The sequence below is a fragment of the Giraffa tippelskirchi genome, chromosome 2 (assembly GCF_054371585.1).
Source record: "Giraffa tippelskirchi isolate mGirTip1 chromosome 2, T2T-mGirTip1v1.2.pri, whole genome shotgun sequence".
NCBI lineage: Eukaryota > Metazoa > Chordata > Mammalia > Artiodactyla > Giraffidae > Giraffa > Giraffa tippelskirchi.
In genome coordinates, this window is record NC_137276.1 from 108,461,418 (window position 1) to 108,481,332 (window position 19,915).

The window sequence follows — 19,915 nt, forward strand, 5'->3', positions numbered from 1 at the left end:
GCAGCTAGTGAGAAATTAAACAGCCAGAGAGGACATAACATTGAAAGAACTCATGGAGGCCAAGTCACAACAATGTCCCATTTGTAACCAAAGAGGGGGCCCCTGGGGAAAGTCAAGTCTGTTATATGGCCACCGACCCCCAGGGCCCATCGGAACTTCAAGAGAAGCAAAAGGAACATGGTGCCATGAACCAGCCCTTCATCCCAGGAAGATGCGCCACGTCGTGGAAAATTCAAAGCCACCCAGGTCCTAGCAGAGCTGGCCAATACAAACCCCAGGGTCCTGTGGACGGTGGTCAGAGCACAGCTGGGAGAACGCAGGCTGAAAAGGAGCAAGGTGGGAGGGAGAACTCGGAGATGCCAAAGCAAGAGACGACAACTAACTGAGCAAAGTCCCAGAGGGCAGCTAAGCAAAAGCACAGCTAGTGAAAGCCCCCCAAGCCCACAAGACCACATGAGAGAACTGCTGGTGAGGGGTGTAAAGAGTGAGGCAGGGAGGGGGTTAAGCGTGGGTCACGCCCCTCAGTTCTCCATGGGGAGCAGGCAGGAAATCACCTGCTGGGACCCCCACACCTAGGCTGCAGAGAAATAAAGGACAGATGAGGGTTGCAGGGGGCTCAGGACCAGGGGAGGGTGAACCAGCATGACTGTGCATCTGGAAACCTTCTCCTCCAGCACTACGGCAACCAGGAAGGGAGCAGGTGACGGCTGGTCCAAGGTCAGCGCTCTGGAGATGGCGGGGAGGGGCCTGGGGCTGCTGACAGAAAGAGGACGGGAAACCCTGAGGCGCCTCGCCAGCGGATCCAAGTGAGCTGGGCGGCAAACAGAATGAGTGGAGGAGAGAGAAGCAGTGTGGAGCGGGAGTCTCGGCAAGGTTTGGAGGCAACAGGAGGAAGGAGCTGAGCATGACAGCAGTACGTGTCTGAGGACCAAGACAGAGCTTCCCACCTCAGAGGCTGACAATGCATACAATGCAAAGTCCAGGATCCTCTGCACGCTGTTATAATAATGAATGTGTGTCATGACATATCTGCCCAAATCCACACATGGACCAGAGCTGGAGCGAACACAGGTATGCTAAGGTCTCTGGGCAATGACAGTGCGTCAAAGCAGGTTCAGCCTTGGTAAAAAAATTCTGGTGAGTCATGTTGATAATTGGCAGAGGCATGCATGGGCAGCAGGGGCAGAGGTTTATGGGGAAGTTTTCTATATTCCTCTCAATCCTGTTGTGAAACTAAAAACTTGCTCTAAATAATTTTTTTTTAAATCCCCATCTCTGGCTCTGAGGCACCCAAGCTGCTGAAAAGGAGCAGCCTTTGATCATGAAGGTGGCAAGCAAAGTAAAATCCCCAAGAAAAAGGCAAGATGCAGTCAAGTCGAGGAGAGGTCAAAAAGCAAAGGAAGCACTCGTGGAACGAGAGGTCCTAATTCAGAGCCCTCGGGGCTGGACTTCAGCAGCGATGCAGGACGTGGGTGACAGCGTGCGTATCAGGTGGCAGCCAGAGAGAGCCAAGCAGGGGACCTGCTTCAGTGACCCCAAGAGGGCTCAAGGCTGATAGCTGCTCAAGCTGTGCTCAGGAGTCAGATGGAGGCCTGTCAAGTAAGCAAGCAAACGTCTCTGTGGGCAGTCCTCCCACCTCCCACTGCAGTGGACAGGAGCCCATCAGGACGAAGAGGCAGAGGGCTCCGTGTACCAGAGCCAGAGAGGGGAGAAGAGACCCAGGCCCCACACTACGTCACAGAAACTGGAGGAGGGGCTTGGCTGGCCCTGCAAACACTAACCGTGTACAGACACAGAAGCAGGAGACAACAGAATGATAACAAATCATTAAGAAAAAGACAACCCAACAGAAAATGGCAACAGGCATTCATGCAAAAAACCCATGCTCTGAACATGTGAAGAGAGTCTCACCCTCACTGGTGAGTTAAACCTAAAGACAGAAACAGAGATAACACAAGTGTTCTTTACGGGAACAGAACCATGAAGAACTGATGAGGGACTGGGAAGGCAGAGCTCGGTGCAATATGCATGCAAGTGTGCACTCTGGTGACCCATTGTGCAGCGATTCATAAAACTGAATGTGCATGCCCTTCGTCTCAAACACTGCACTTCTGGGAAAACTCTTCAAAGAACTCTCACACAGATTAGCAAGGACATGTTTGCCAAAGACTTTCACTTCAACATTACATTTGTAGAGTAAAACATGAAAATAACGTAAATGTCCATCCATAGTGAGAACATAATTCAAATGTTACATTTTCTTTGATGTAAAATACTTACAAGGGTAAGATCCACATACAACTTGTAAAAATACACACACCACTAGGTGTTACATGTCACACTGTAGTGCATGTACTGCTCATGTACATACACACACTTAGATGGACTGGAGAGCTTTGCTCCAGAGAAGACCGAGTCAACACACCCACCCTCTGATGCAGCTATAAACTCTGGACAGAATACACAGAGCAGCTAGGTTAGGCCTCGGAAAAGGAAACAGAAGCAGGTGGATTGTGAAGAAGACCAGAACTGTAAGAACTACCAAACCAGCAGTTCACCACTTAGCCCCCAAGCCCAAGGTGGCCCTGACCCACATGGAGCACGCCAGGAGAAGCCCAGGGCTCAGGCTCGAGGAGATGAGGGGGAGCAGTGACCAGGCTGGCGGTGGGAGCCCTCGGATAACGGAGACTCTGTGGGAAGGGAATCGTCCTCACCGCCCAAAGGAACTGGGATCCTCTGCACTCCGGCACTTGCCCTGGGCATGGGCACAGTGCAGGAACGTGACACCTCAGGACACAGAGAACCAGACTTTGGGGGAAGGACTAAAGAGGGGGTCCTGGGAACAAACAAGCACCAAGACATCATGGAGAGTTAGGAGCTCAGGAATGTGACCCCATGAGGTTGCCTATAGACTCTGGACCTCACCCCAGCTATGCGTGTGTGGATCTGATCATAAGCAGCACGTCCTAGACTCTGAGAACTAAAATATCAAGTCATCCAGGTCTCGGACAGGGACACATGCGAGGGGCAGACCCAACAGCACTGCCAAGGCTTCTTAAAAGTGAAACTGATGGGAGTGGTGAGGATTTGGTGGTCTAGTGGTCAGGATTCAGAACTTTCACTACCATGGCCCAGGTTCAATCCCTGGTCAGGGAACTGTGATCCTGCAAGCCACATAATGTGGCTAAAACCAAAACAACAAAAAATGGAACTGATATGGAAGCCATAAACAGAGAAGGCTGGTCAGAACTTGTGACCTGACCCCAACCAGGCTGAGTGCCTGCTGAAACAAAACATCAACATTTCCCATAAGATTTAAGCAAGACTCAGGACCTCAAAACATAATATTCAAATGTCCAGGATACAATCCAAAAATTATTCAGCCTATAAAGAAACAGGAAAAATCCCAACTCATGTGGAACAAGAGAATCAAAACATACCAAAGCCAAGATGACACAGATATGAGAAGTATCTGACAAAGACTTAAAGAAGCTATTAAATAAAGTGCTCCAAGAGAAGTAAAAGCAAACACCCGAAATAAATGGTGCAGTAGCAGAATCCGAAAATGGATCAAGGTTTCCTATCCTAATCCCTGTGGCCAACACGTAACACCCTGGTCATGTTAAGTTGGGCTTCCCTGTGTCACAACAGTAAAGAACCTGCCTGCAATGCAGGAGACGTGGGTTCAATCCCTGGGTCGGGAAGATTCCCTGGGAAAAGAAATGGCAACCCACTCCAGTATTCTTACTTGGGAAATCCCATGGACAGAGGAGCCTGGCAGACTCCAAACGAGTCAGACATGACTTAGCAACTAAACCACAACAGCAATGTGTTAAGTTACCTGGTCAAAGCAGTGAGACTCAGAAGATACAATTGAGGTCATTAATCAGAGGGCTCTGAGTTAATCAAAAAGGAGTTTATTCAGTTATGCCAAATGTAAACCCATGACCCCATTGAAAGCAGTGTTTTCTCTGGCTGGTAGGAGAAGAAGAAATTGAAGAAGTTCCAAAGTGTAAGAAAGATTTGGTGAGTTGCTGTGATCTGAAGATGGGATGGGGGTCAGGTGATAAGGAATTCAATCACCCCTGAAAGCTAAACGCGGCCCCACCTGACAGCCAGCAAGAAGATAGGGACCAGACTCCTGTGAACACAAGGAATTGGGTTCCTCCAGCAACCTGAATGTACGTGGAAGCAGACTCCCACCCAGAACCTCTGGAAAGAGACTCAACTGGACCATCCTTGATTTGGGCCTCATGAGGCCCTGTTGGGATACCACGCAAGCCCACTCAAACCTCTGACCTACAGACCCTGAAGGAAGTGTTGTTTCAACCACTAAGTGCGTAGTAACTTGTTACACACAAGTGGAAAGTGAGTCCGGGTTCTGGCCCCTGGAAGTGGGGTGCTGCCACAGCCATCACCTAGTCTCAAGTTCACCCATGACAGCATCTGGGACTCACTGAGTGCCCTGAGGTGGGAAGATTCCTTTTGCTTGTATTATTTTTCTAAAACAGTATCAAATAGAGAGTGCATCCCTTAATTCTCCAGGAAATTTGTTTCTTCTATTTTTTAGAGCTATAGCTAAATTAACTGCGTTTGCTTGAAAAAGAGGCCCAATCAGCAAATTCTGATTCATATGTAAATAAACGTGAACTTTTCAATATTAGCCACCATACACTTTGAGTTTGGTACACTGTCCAGGCTTCAGGTCCCCCAGAAGCTGCAGTATGGTGTCCAGGAGCACCCGACTCGAGTTAACCAGGAACTCACGGCCACTGGCTATGGCAGCTACATCTGCAACAGAAAGAAGACACAGTGTCAAAATCACCGCTACTTCAAAACCCAGAGAAGTCTGTCCCAGACAGAGGAGTGTTGCTGTCTTTCTCCTAACATACCTAATGAACACAGAATAGTTATCCACAGACCCAACAGCCAGAATAGGGTAACGGAGAAGCACGGCAGTTACTAAGAAGGGGAGCAATGTTCACTGTGATTAGCGAAGGGCTGGGCAGTGGAACAGAGCGGTGGGTCTAAGTACAGGTGCAGTCTGGCCACAGCACAGCGAGGGGACACTAGGCTCCAGAATACTGGAGAACCAGCTATGAGCAGTCAGGGTCCAAACAGAAGGTAGGGGCTGATGACTTTATCTGGGACCAAGGACACTAAAATACACTTTCAACCCTAGGAGTGAAATTCTGATGACTTTAAACTAGAATACCAAACTGAAATCAAGAGGTCAAAAGAGACCAGGACAAAAACTGATTACAGAGAAAATTTTTTTTTATAAATTGTACACACCACTGTGGGTCAGCAAGTGTCATCTTTCTTCATGCTTGAGGTCCCACAGAACCAACAAGGAAACCAGACCAATCATCACCCTGCCTCCCCAGGGACACTGTGCAGCTAACACTGGCTCCGTCACACTCCCAGATACCTACAAGGACACGTCAGTAATCCAGAATACTTATGTATGTGCCGGTATGGTTTTTCCTTAGCCAGGTCTAACAATAAAGCATGATTCAGAGTGACTGAAATTCCTAACCCACATGAGCTAGTCTGGCTGGAGAAGACACAGGGCAGCAGCACCCCCAAGCTTCTTCTGACCTCACCAGATGCACTTCCAGTTAAGTGTGGTCTTCACTGGATGGTTCTGGCAAGACCCTCTACAAGTTTAAGGAAGTGCTCTTCTATTTTTCGTTTGCTAATAACTATCAAGAATGGAGGATAAATTTCATCACTGACTTGCTCTGTCTTTGATTAACTGTAATCTAATCAGTTCAGTTCAGTCGCTCAGTCGTGTCCGACTCTTTGCGACCCCATGAATTGCAGCACGCCAGGCCTCTCTGTCCATCACCAACTCCCGGAGTCTACCCAAACCCATGTCCATCGAGTTGGTGACGCCATCCAACCATCTCATCCTCTGTCGTCCCCTTCTCCTCCCGCCCCCAATCTTACCCAGCATCAAGGTCTTTTCCAATGAGTCAACCCTTCGCATGAGGTGGCCAAAGTATTGGAGTTTCAGCTTCAACATCAGACCTTCCAATGAACACCCAGGACTGATCTCTTCTAGGATGGATTGATTGGATCTCCTTGCAGTCCAAGGGACTATCAAGAGTCTTCTCCAACACCACAGTTCAAAAGCATCAATTCTTCGGCGCTCAGCCGTCTTCACCGCCCAACTCTCACATCCATACATGACCACTGGAAAAACCATAGCCTTGACCAGACGGACCTTTGTTGGCAAAGTAATGTCTCTGCTTTTAAATATGCTATCTAGGTTGGCCATAACCTTCCTTCCAAGGAGTAAGCGTCTTTTAATTTCATGGCTGCAGTCACCATCAGCAGTGATTCTGGAGCCCAAAAAAATAAAGTCAGCCACTGTTTCCACTGTTTCCCCATCTATTTCCCATGAAGTGATGGGACCAGATGCCATGATCTTAGTTTTCTGAACGTTGAGCTTTAAGCCGACTTTTTCACTCTCCTCTTTCACCTTCATCAGGAGGCTCTTTAGTTCTTCTTCACTTTCTGCCATAAGGGTGGTGTCATCTGCATATCTGAGGTTATTGATATTTCTCCCGGCAATCTTGATTCCAGCTTGTGTTTCTTCCAGCCCAGTGTTTCTCATGATGTACTCTGCATATAAGTTAAATAAGCAGGGTGACAATATACAGCCTTGACGTACTCCTTTTCCTATTTGGAACCAGTCTGTTGTTCCATGTCCAGTTCTAACTGTTGCTTCCTGACCTGCATACAGGTTTCTCAAGAGACAGGTCAGATGGTCTGGTATTCCCATCTCTTTCAGAATTTTCCACAGTTTATTGTGATCCACACAGTCAAAGGCTTTGGCATAGTCAATAAAGCAGAAATAGATGTTTTTCTGGAACTCTCTTGCTTTTTCGATGATCCAGTGGATATTGGCAATTTGATCTCTGGTTCTTCTGCCTTTTCTAAAACCAGCTTGAACATCTGGAAGGTCACGGTTCACGTATTGCTGAAGCCTGGCTTGGAGAATTTTGAGCATTACTTTACTAGCATGTGAGATGAGTGCAATTGTGCAGTAGTTTGAGCATTCTTTGGCATTGCCTTTCTTTGGGATTGGAATGAAAACTGACCTTTTCCAGTCCTGTGGCCACTGCTGAGTTTTCCATATTTGCTGGCATATCGAGTGCAGCACTTTCACAGCATCACCTTTGAGGATTTGAAATAGCTCAACTGGAATTCCATCACCTCCATTAGCTTTGTTCGTAGTGATGCTTTCTAAGGCCCACTTGACTTCACATTCCAGGATGTCTGGCTCTAGGTCAGTGATCACACCATTGTGATCATCTGGGTCGTGAAGATCTTTTTTGTACAGTTCTTCTGTGTATTCTTGCCACCTCTTCTTAATATCTTCTGCTTCTGTTAGGTCCATACCATTTCTGTCCTTTATCGAGTCTATCTTTGCATGAAATGTTCCTTTGGTATCTCTAATTTTCTTGAAGAGATCTCTAGTCTTTCCCAATCTGTAATCTAATAGCAGAATATAAATTTCATCTATGCTACCAGGCCAACTCTATGGAACCAGATACTGAACATTCCTGATCAAACAGGAATATTAAAGTCTCCTAAACCTAACAGATTTGTTCCCATTTTTGCTTGGTATTCCTGCAATTTTTGCCTCATAATTGCCTCATGCTATTTTACTTGGGATATAATTTCATGACAGCGATAACTTTACTGAAGACAGGACCCTTCACTGATACAAATGTAATCTTATTTGTTCAATGAATTTGAACCTGATGACTATATTTTCTGTCACAGGAAACACTCTAGTTTTACGAAAGAAATACCTGGGGGGAAATGAAGCATTGGGCATCATAAACTCAAAGTCATATTAAGGAGGTTTTTGGAGATGACATTCTTCATATTAAGGCTACATACTGGAACTTCACAGGAAAGCACACATTATAGCTACATACTTTAGTAGTTTCCAGGGATGACTTGCCAACAAACCATGCCTCTGGTCTGCAAACCTTGTGTTGTTCCTGACTTGTGTATGAGCAGCAGAACGCAACCCACCTGCTGCACGACTTTCAAGGCAAGATAGAAAGAACCTGGCAGCTTCCACCTCTGTCCCTTGCCAGTTGCTCTAAGAGCCCTGGTTACTAGAAAAGACACCTAACTCTTGCTGAGATGCAACTATATTCAAGTATACCATGGAGAGGCCCAAGACTCCACAAGGAGAGGAGGAGTCCTGCTCACCCCCAGCTGTTCTACCCACAGCAATGTGAGTCAGCTCAGCTGCGATCCCAGACAGAGCAGAGCAGCAGCAGATCCTCCCTGCCAAGTCCAGAGCAAACTGCAAGTTCGCAAGAGAAATAAATGACTGCTGTTGTTTAATGACAAGGCTTGGGGGCAGTCTGTTACACAGCATCAGATAACAGAAACATCATGAATATGTTACTGAAGAAAAAAGTTACAGAGCAAAATGTACATTGTACCAGAGCAAGCAACACCACCCAACAAGACACAGCAACTTTACTGGTGAGTGAGGTCCCTTCCCACATATCCAGTATTGTAAGGGTGAAGGCCAACCCTCTCTTTCACTAAGCATCGATGAAAGAGCAACTGTGAAGTAAAATAAATGTCAACAAATTCATACACTGACAGCTCCGGTAATTATCAGTCTATCTGGGATACTTGAGTTAGCCCTAGGACTGTGAAGGATTGCTGGTTTAATTTTCTGTTAAACTGTACATTTTTTTCTCCTCTAGGTTCATTTTTCTTCAAAGTTTATAGGTATTTCTAGAAGTTACCATAGTAATTATATAATTTAAGAAATGAAACTAGTATGAATTACATATGCTGATAAAAAATATAAAAAGTTGAGGTGTATTATGTCTGATACTTTTGCTTTACCTTGTAATTATTTTGTCTTATTTTTTACAATAGGAATCATAATAAGGTACTGACATAACAATAGTAACACAGGTCAATGGTAGAAGTGAGAGTCCAGAAATAAACACAAATTCATGATCAACTGATTTTCAAGAATAGGATCAAGACAAATGAATGGAGAAAGGATAAAAGAATAATCTTTTCAACAAACAGTGCTGGGACAACTGGATAGCCACATGCAAAGAGAAAAGACTGAGCCCCTGCCTTACACCAGACACAACAGTTAACCCAAATGGGTCAGAGCCGAACGCATGAGCAAAGCTATAAAACTCTTACAAGAAAGTACAGGGGTAAATCTTCATGTTCTTGAATTAAGCCAATGACTTCTTATATATGACAACAAAAAAGCAAGTAACTAAAGGAAAAAATACACTGGATATCATCAAAAAGTACCACTTTTGTGCTTCAAAGGACACTACCAAGAAAGCGAAAAGACAACTCAGAATGACAGAAAAGTTTTGCAGATAATATACCTGATAAGGGACTGGTATCTAGAATATACAAAGAACTCTAACAACTCAACAATAAAAAGACAAATGACTTAATTTTGAAATGTGCAGAGGACTTAAATAGACATTTCACCAAAGAAGAGATACAAATGGCCAATGAATACACGAAAAGATGCTCAAACTACTTCACTGGGCTAGATAAATTTCCACCATGGAAGAGTGTGTGTTCAGACTGTTAGGGCACCCAGTCACAGAAAAATCAAGGGCCAGGCCTATGCTGGCAGAGCTCCACTGCCAGCCAGGTGCTATCACCTGTTGACCCACCATGAATTAAAGAGCTCCAAGCAGAACCCCCAACTTTCCAACAGCCCATCTACAAGTGTAATTCCTTTCTTTCAATCTGTTCAGATTCCTTCCCTTAACACTCAACGGCACTCTCAGGAAAGACAGACTCCCAGTGCCTTCCATTTCTCCCAATCTCTGACTGTCATTCTGAGACCATCATCAGCCCCGCTCCCTGGGACACAGCTCCTTCAAAGTTTAACGGATAGGCATTTATTTTGTAAATGAAATGGATAAAGAAAAGGCACTACAGAAGGATAATTTTTAGAGTCCTAGAAAACTCTCCTACACACAAATTACAACCAATCTGAATATTATTTGCCCATACTATGCATGATTCAAGAAACAACCACAAAATTAACTATAATCCCAGAACCCCTATCAGTGAAAGGTTCTACTGTCATGTCCAACTCTTTGCAGCATGCTGGGCTTCCCCGTCCTTTACCATCTCTCGGGTTTGCTCAAACTCATGTCCATTGAGTTGATGCCGCCATCCAACCATCTCATGCTCTGTTGCCCCCTTCTCCTCCTGTCCTCAATCTCACAGTCCTCCTCTTACGTTCCATAAATCTGGAAAATTCTAAGATTGACTGTGCTTAAGTGAAAGAGGAGAGTGAAAAAGCTGGCTTAAAGCTCCACATTCAGAAAACTAAGATCATGGCATTCGGTCTCATCACTTCATGGCAAATAGATGGGGAAACAGTGGAAACAGTGGCTGACTTCATTTTTTTGGGCTCCGAAATCACTGCAGATGGTGACTGCAGCCATGAAATTAAAAGACGCTTACTCCTTGGAAGGAAAGTTATGACCAACAATATATGTTGTATATTAAAAAGCGGAGACAACACTTTGCCAACCAAGGTCCGTCTTGTCAAGGCTATGAGTAGTCATGCATGGATATGAGAGTTGGACTATAAAGAAAGCTGAGCACTGAAGAATGGGTGCTTTTGAACTGTGGTGTTGGAGAAGACTCTTGAGAGTCCCTTGGACTGCAAGGAGATGCAACCAGTCCACTCTAAAGGAGATCAGTCTTGAATATTCATTGGAAGGACTGATGTTGAAGCTGAGACTCCAATACTTTGGCCACCTTATGCGAAGAGCTGACTCATTTGAAAAGACCCTGATGCTGGGAAAGATTGAGGGCAGGAGGAGAAGGGGACGACAGAGGATGAGATGGTTGGATGGCATCACCAACTCAATGGACATGGGTTTGGGTGGACCCCGGCAGTTGGTGATGGACAGGGGGGCCTGGCGTGCTGCGGTTCATGGGGTCGCAAAGAGTCGGACACGACTTAGTGACTGAACTGACTGTGCTTCTCTTTTAACTGAGCCAGCTACAAAAGGGACACAAGTTTCAAGGAAACACCCCAATTCCACAAAACAACAGCTCCTTATCTTGGTCACGCTCTGTCAACCGAAGGAAGGGCATTATCTAAGGAGAGATTACAAAGTATCCCCAATTATCCAAGACAAACCACTGAAAGATGACTAAGACAATGTCTGTGATTAACTGGATATTGTAGATAACAGGTATCAAATTCTCCTGAATTAGCAAGACCTCTACATAGACAGACAACATTAAACATGTCAGAACCACGCCCAGGGGACACAGAAACCAAAATAGTCTTCAGCATCTCAAAATAGCTCTCTGCAATTACCTCTAACATCCCAGATTATCATAAACTTTCTGTGTTCAAGACAGGTTAAGGCCATGATACAGGGCAGTGGTTCTCTAAGTGGCAAGGGAGCACAATTTTGGCGCCAAGAAACACCTGGCAACCGCTGGAGACACCCTCGGCTGTCACCCCTGGGGCTGCTCCTGGACTCTCAGGGCCGAGTGCAGGGATATTCCTAAACCCTACAGTGCAAAGAACGCCCTCAAACAGAGAATTCACTGCTGAGGCTGAGAAACACTGCTCTAGGGACAGTTACTCAAGGATATGGCACACAGTGAAGGCCAAGTGCCCCTCAGAGACCCTCACCTGATCCAAGAGGCAAGGCTCACAGCCTCCTTTCTCAAAGCCCCTGTAGTCCAGGGCTGAGGCAGACCTTAATCTTCATCTGGGAGCCTAAGCCTCTCTTTCCAGAAGACAAAGCTGGGGGTCACAGTGTAAGGAGCACAAGGCTGGTCAGTGGTGGAAGTGGAACTGGACTCTGCTCCCCTGTGTCAGTACAAGCGCGTGAGGGCGGGGATCCAGAGGCAGCACAGAGGGGCCAGGAGCAGCACTGGTCACTGACATAAGGGAGCGCTGCTGTAAGCTCTGTGCGACTATTACATCCATGACAGATAAGCTGGATCCAGCCCTGCCACAAATTATTAACAGTCAAAAAAGTAATTTGGGGGAGTTCTCTGGCAGTCTAGTAGTTAGGATTCGGCATTCTCACTGCTGGGCCTGGGTCCTCCCTTGTCGGGGAACTAAGATACCACAAGCTGTGAGGCATGGCAAAAAAAAAGAAATTTTGATTCTTTAATCATTACCTAAGGGCTTCCCTAGTGGCTCAGTGGTAAAGAATCCACCTGCCAGTACAGGAGACATGATTTCGATCCCTGGGTAGGGAAGATCCCCTGGAAAAGAAACTGGCAACCCATTCTAGTATTCTTGCCTGGGAAACCCCATGGACAGAGGAGCTTGGTGGGCTATAGTCCATAGGGTCACAAAAGAGTTGAACACAACTTTGAGACTAAACAACAACAATCATTACCTAACACTGTTTGAATGAATAAACCCAGAATTTGGAGACAAGCAGTGCAATTATGACTTTCAAATAGTCAAAAAGCAAAGAAAGTAGTCAGAAAAATAAGTTTTCCATTTGTAAGCTAAGCAAGTTAACCTTCACAGTGCTGCGATAACAATTTGCCATCTTCTTTTAAGTTCTGTATTTGTCCACTTATAAAAGTTGTAGAAAACAACTGCACATTCTATGTTAAACAGGACCCTGGGTTACAATATGTTACCACCTACCCACAGTTCAGTAACATGCATAACAATGTGTAAGGTACTGAGCAGGCATTATAAAAATAATGAGGAAAATAAAGTCCAGAGAATTGATATCCCAGGAAGCGGACTAGCTGGGCCTAAAAATCCATACTTTGTATTACTGTTAATCTATTATTAATAACAGTGACTGTGGATAAGAAAAATTCACTAATTTCACAGTTTAAACCAATCTTTTGCTCTTACTTAGGATACAGTAAACTGAAAAGAGCGACACCTCCATTCTTTAAAAAGAGGCGGGTAGATCATTTGAAAAATCACAACTTATCCTAAACACATCAGAGTTGAGGTTGCAGAATCAACCAACTGACAGGAAAAATAGGAAAAGGCAGGGGCTTCAAGGAGAAACGGGAGGCCAGCATCTGCTCCCCTAGGGTGGACACTGGATACCAGACAGGCCAGCCAGGAAAATTCAGCTAAAAGGTGCAGCAAACTGCCAGACGAGCAGCTGCCTGGTGCTGATGGTGGGTGGAGGGGCTGGCTGCAAAGAAAGGGGGAGGGAGGGGGGAGACAAGAGGGAGGCAATGGAACTTTTCCACATCTTCACTGTGGTGGTAACATGACTGCATGCATTTGTCAAAACTTGCAGGACTGCAACAAGGTGAAAAAAAAAAAAGCTGTAATGGGCAAGTTTCCCGCAGGTCAGTTTAGAAGGCAGAGGATCTATCTGACAGCTAACCAAGGCATCTGCTGCACTGCCTACTCCCCATGCAACAGTCTTGGTATCTGAGACACGGAAGGCCCCGAAGCCTCAGGAGAGCAGCAGTAAACACCAACACAAGTACGTAAACATTTCATCATGTTCATCAGCCTGTAAGTGGAATGCACACATACCCAATTCTGACTCTTCATGAGTGCTCCTAAGTAAGCCACTCCAGGCAGGGAAAAACAAAGCCAAGTTGAGCTTGTCTGCTGAGCAACAGGCTGGCCTTGCCCACTGGCCCATGACCTCACCACTGCACACCAGCTGGCAATTGAAGCAATTCAAAATCACAACTCAGTAGAATGGAAAGTCACATGCATCACAGACTTTTGGAGTCACTAGCAAATAGCGGAAAATATAATCATCAAATTTGCAAGTATTAAACATTCTGCAAAAAAAGAGACCCCAGGGACTTCCCTGGTGGTCCAATGGCTAAGACTCTGCACTCTCAATGCGGATGATCCGAGTTCCACTCATGGTCAGGGAACTAAATCCCGCACACTGCAACTAAAGATCCCATGTGCCGCCAAATAAATAAACTAAGACCCAGGGCAGCCAAATACATAAGTATTTATTTAAATAAGAAAAGAAGAAAAGAGACCTTATAGCAATTTTAGAAGGTGGAGCAGTGCAAGCCTCAACCAGCTGAAGAGGCTATGATGAAAGTGCGTGAGGCTGTCCTCCAGCAGACAAAGTGCCAGGCCAAATCAGGAATGGACAACACCCAGGTCTCAACATCTGCCCATGAAGAACATCACCAGCTCTTAAGGGCTTATGAAGAAATTGTCTACATGAGATCTACTGCATTAGGATTTCAGTAGATGAAGAAAAATAACATTTCCCCTCTATTTAAAAGCAGAGACTCACCCTAAGAGGAGCATAGCATACAGCAGATGAAAGAACAAAGTAAAAAAGTAAGTCATAGCACTATAACTATTTCACTGACTTCAGAACAAAGAGCCTTAATACTCACTAGTATATACTATGTTCCACTATATTAGCATTAATTATTTAGTCATGTGGCTATATCCTTTACAGCAGTTTTGCCATCAGAATTTTATCTCATCATAACTATAATCTTTGGGGAAAATTCACTAAAGAGACAATTTAGATTTTTGGACTTCTTTAATTACAACATCAAAACAAGAGCAAGAGCTTAACTGAAGCTCTGCTTAAGGCTTTTAGTTAGATATAAGAAAATGATGATGACGCCAAACAACAAGTAGCTAAACATACAGTTTTGACTTCTGTCAATATACAGAACTGAACAGAACATGCAGCGCCATCCTGTTTCCGAAGGTGAGCTGCTCATACTCACTGATGCTTACTTATGAGAATCACCCGGGTGATGCTCCACAACACACACCTGGTCCCTACCCCGAGCACTGAGTCAGCGTCTCCAGGGCAGGAGCCTATCTGAACCAGAGGTGTTCATGCGCACACACCCCGACTGTGATCACTGCTCTGGAATACATTCCGGAAAGTCACTACGTTCACAGGGAATTACTCACTTGTTACGATTCCGGCCAAAGCAAAAACAAATTGATTTTCATCAGAATCCAGCTCTTTAACATCCCCATCCAGTGACTTCACAAAACTCTCCATTGTTTGACCAGTGATGTTGAAAAACTTCAAAGCTTTATCCTGAAAGTTTAGAAATAAGAACGTCACAACCTTTCATGGCTACCAGCAGGAAAACACTTTCAAAGTGTAGGACACAGAAGAAAGATTACAGTTTTAATTACAGAAGCAGTATTTTAAAATCTGTTCCCTCATTAAAACTTCCTATTGAAAAGATCAAGAAAAAAAGAAGTTTGGGGCATGTAGAAAAATTACCTTGAAGACTGACATAGTAAAATAAAAATACATATGGGAAACAGTTCAAATTTATACACTGACAGAAGTACTTGGACAAATTCACCCAAAAATATACTAGAAATATACCAGAAAAATAGGTTATCTATTCTAGGCATGAAACCAGAGGTTTTCAAATCTTTGGCAGAAATTATTTTTCAAATAAAATCTTAAATGAAACCTCAACACATAAATGGAGAAGGCAATGGCACCCCACTCCAGTACTCTTGCCTGGTAAATCCCATGGACGGAGGAGCCTGGTAGGCTGCAGTCCATGGGGTTGCTAAGAGTCGGACACGACTGAGCGACTTCACTTTCACTTTTCACTTTTATGCATTGGAGAAGGAAATGGCAACCCACTCCAGTGCTCTTGTCTGGAGAATCCCAGGGACGGGGGAGCCAGACAAACTGAAGCAACTTAGCAGCAGCAACACATAAAAGACAGCAAACAGGCTCATCTGGCATTTAAGACTCTTTGTGACCCCATGGACTGTAGCCCACCAAGCTCTTCTGTCCATGGGATTTCCCAGGTCAGAAGACAGGAATTGGTTGCCACTCCCTTTCCAGGGGATCTTCCCGACCCAGCGATCAAATCCAGGTCTTCTGCATGGAAGCCCATTTAAGTCTCCATTCCTCAGCAAAGAGAGTTTCCAAGTTCACAGAGCCTTGAAAGCACTTCATCAGGGGAATGAGGAGGAGGAGGCAGCGTTCTAAGAAATGGTCTGAAAACCAGAGCCTGTACAATGGCACAAGGGAACTACAAGAGGTGATATAAATATCCTTACTGGATTGTGGAGATATTACACACCTCCAAAAATTAGCTAAAGAACATTAAGTTGTACACTTACAATAAATGGATTTTATGATACATAAGTTATACCTTAAGAATGCTCAATAAACTTTAAAATACACTTAGTCCCTCCCCTGTTTCTATCTCTACAAGTGACGAGTAAGTACTATACCGGCCCTCCCACCAACTATCCACCCTGGGTGTTTATTTCCATTCAGGACCACACGATCCCCCAGAGTCAGAGCACAGTCTTCCTGGGCTGTCATCCTCTTGCCTGGGGAGGCCATCCTGTCACCAGTCCTGCTTCAACCACACAGCTCCCCACTTCCCATCCCTCATTCTATCACTTGGGGGGAGGGGGCAGGGCAGCTCCGATGTTGTCTTCTGGGCCAGTCTCCACATCCACAGCCTCACCCTCCCTCCATCCTCGTTCACTGTCAGGTTAAGCTGCCCAGATTTTCCTCTTGTCACTTTTTCATTCAAAACCCCTTAAGGAATCCTGTCCCAGAGGCCTTAAGGAATCTGTCCTGGACTGCTCCATCAACACACTAACCCCTACCCTGTGTCAGGAGACTCACGCACCATCCCTGCATCTCACTCCAGGCCTGAGTACCCTTCCCTCCTCCTGAGCCACCCTCCTCACTTCCTGTTACTGCTGCTGTACAAGTGAATCAAGGTTCATTTCAAATCTCTCTTCCTCTGTGAAGTTCCTTGACATGTGTGTGCACATGCTCTTAACATCCATTTTATATATACATATATGATAAATAACATATGGGCTTCCCAGGTGGTGCAATGGTAAAGAATCCGCCTGCCAATGCAAGAGACGCGGGTTTGATCCCTGGGTCAGGAAGATCCCCTAAAGAAGGAAATAACAACCCACGCCAGTATTCTTGCCTGGGAAATCCCATGGACAGGGGAGCCTGGTGGGCTAAAGTCCATGGCATTGCAGAAGAGTTGGACACCACTCAGCAACTAAACAACAACAACAACAAAATAATATATAACATTCAGGCAATGAAATATTATATTACCCCCGGAAACAAGGTATGTAAAAGCACTTTAAAGTCTGTTACATGTACACAGATGTCAAGTAACGATCCTGAAGTAGAGCTACCTCCACAACACCATACAGACTCTGGGACAGAATGGGGCTCACTCTCTTCATCTGACATACCCCTGGGTCCAGGTTACCACAGGCCCTACACAGCTGAGATTCCAAAACTACCTGACAAGCAAAACAAATGGGTCTAGCCTGTAGGCGCCCCAACAGAGGCACCGTGCCTTCTGCGTTACACAGGCATGAATCAAGTGTCCAGCCGGCCCGTGGTGTGCTCACCCCTCCCAGGATGGCCTTGACCACCTCCTCGCTGCTGGAGACACCCCACAGGATGGTGCAGGCCGCGGCGCCCATCTCCGTGCAGTACTCGGCCTGCTGCAGCAGCTGCTGCTTTGCCTCGTTCAGCTGCTGTCGAAGAGCCAGTTTCTCCTGAAACCAAAACAGGATAAAATCAGAGAAATGGACAGCATTCAGCCTCAAAGCACCTCTACTGTGTTTCCCCTTTTGAAGACATTCTTAAAGAAATGAAATGAACACGGAATATAGTAAACAGCTGGTGAATGAAAACTAGCCCAGGGTGAGGCATAACCCATATTTTTTTATTGCAGGGGCAAAAACAACACTCAAAGAACACGCCACTGCATTAGAGTTTATAAATACTGCCAAAGACATGAATTCAACTTCTAAGTCAGATGGGAAACTTGGGATCTCAGGTCCCAGTGGCTATACCCAGGATAGCACCGACCAGGACACCTGAAAAAAGTAACAAGCCAACACAGAAGTTCTCTCATAGAGAAGTATTTCTTTTTTTTTTTTTTTAGAGAAGTATTTCTAATGTAAAAACGCCAGGTGACACAGTCAAGACCAGGCAGGAAAGATGGGAGCAGGAAGAGGAGAGGAGTGAGGAGGAAGGGCCTCCAGGGCGTGCCCTGACCCAGCAAGCTAAGCCCAGGGTCACAGGAAGATGGAGACCAGATTTCTCAGTCTCCCACAGCCCCCAAAGGAACAGCTAACAAGTCAGCCAGGGTTCTTACCAAGGCAGCCGTCCCCCTGACATCGCCTCTGTCCACACAAGCATTCCTAAAGGTTCACCTTCAGGTGAATCTGGGCTGGTGCGGGCCTTCCCGCCCTCCCCAGCCATCAGTGCCCATGTCACTCTTCCATGTTTCCTGAGGTTTCCTGACTTAACAAGTGTTAGTCTTTCAGTTGTGTCCAATTCTTTGAGACCCCATGGACTGTAGCCCGCCAGGCTCCTCTGTCCTAGGATTCTCCAAGCAAGAATGCTGGAGTGGGTTGCCATGCCCTCTTTCCAGGGGATCTTCCCAACCCAGGGATCGAATCCAGGTCTTCCATATTGCAGGTAGATTCTTTACCATCTGAGCCACCACACAGTCATATTTACTTGAGAAAAAACGGTCCCTGAGCCTAGGACACTTGCTAAAACTGCTTTATGTGATTTATTAACTCTGGGTCTTTAATATCTGCCTTCATCAGGACAGAAGCCTAGTTCCTAAATGTGCACTTCAGCCACTCAAGCTGTGGTGACATATGCAAACACTGATTCATAGCCTTTCCTTCAGAATTCTAGCTTTTCTCACAACTGAAGCAGGATGCACTGTGATTAGTCTGGTTATCTTGGCTCTTCTGTAAGATCAACAAGAACTGTTGGGAATGACCATCAGAACTGTCTTCTGTGGTCACATCTGGCGGTTGCAGGCAGATATGCCTTGACACAGGGCTGTACAAACTGCACAGTGATATCAAGAAGAACTCAAAATAATTCCATTCACAATAACACTCACCTTTCATCTAGAATATATCAAGAACACTTTATCTTTTAATTATTTTTAATTGAAGGATAGTTGCTTTACAACATTGTGTTGGTTTCTGCCATACATCAACATGAATTAGCCATAGGTATACATATGTCCCCTTCCTCCTGAACCTCCTTCCCACCTCCCACTCTATCCCACACCTCTAGGTTGTCACACAGCACCAGGCTGAGCTTCCTGAGTCATACAGTAAATTCCCACTGGCTATCTATTTTACATGTAGTGATGTATATGTTTCTACCCTACTCTCTCCATTTGTCCCACCCTCTCCTTCCCCAACTGTGTCCGAAAGTCTGTTCTCTATGTCTGTATCTCCACTGCTTCCCTGAAAATAGGCTCATCAGTATCATCTTTCTAGATTCCATATATATGTGTTAATATACAATATATTTCTCTTTCTGAATTACTTTTCTCTGTATAATAAGCTCTACGTTCCTCCACCTCATTAGGACTAACTCAAATGTGTTCTTTTTTATAGCTGAGTAATATTCCACTGTATATACGCACCATAATTTCTGTACCCGTTCATCTGTCGATGGACATCTAGATCACTTCCATGACCTAACTACTGCAAATAGTGCTGCAATGAACACTGGGGTACTTGTGCTTTTTTCAGTTATGGTTTCTTCAGGATATATGCCCAGTACTGGAATTGTTGGGTCATATGGTAGTTTTATTCCTATTTTTTTAAGGAATCTCCATACTGCTCTCCATAATGGCTGTATCAGTTTATATTCCCACCAACAATGCAAGAGGGTTCCCTTTTCTCCATACCCTCTCTCCAGCATTTACTGTTTGTACATTTTTTGATGATGGCCATTCTGATCAGCATGAGGTGATATCTCATTGTAGTTTTGGTTTGCATTTCTCTAATAATGAACAATGTTGAGATGAAAACACATCTTTTCATGTGCTTATTAGCCATCTGGATATCTTCTTTGGAGAAATCTTTTTA

General features: G+C 45.1%; 1 protein-coding gene across 4 annotated transcripts in view; it reads right to left on the reverse strand.

The window, feature by feature from the left end:
- The window catches only part of HSF2BP (heat shock transcription factor 2 binding protein), a 78,933-nt gene that overhangs the window by 39,547 nt on the left and 19,471 nt on the right, over positions 1–19,915 (reverse strand). For all 4 annotated transcript variants that reach the window (XM_081570028.1, XM_081570024.1, XM_081570027.1 and 1 more), the window contains 3 exons: positions 17,408–17,557; positions 14,936–15,068; positions 4,674–4,791 (listed from right to left, as the gene is read on the reverse strand). In XM_081570028.1, the coding sequence (XP_081426154.1) occupies positions 4,674–4,791; positions 14,936–15,068; positions 17,408–17,557 (401 nt within the window). The remainder of the gene's footprint in view (positions 1–4,673; positions 4,792–14,935; positions 15,069–17,407; positions 17,558–19,915) is intronic.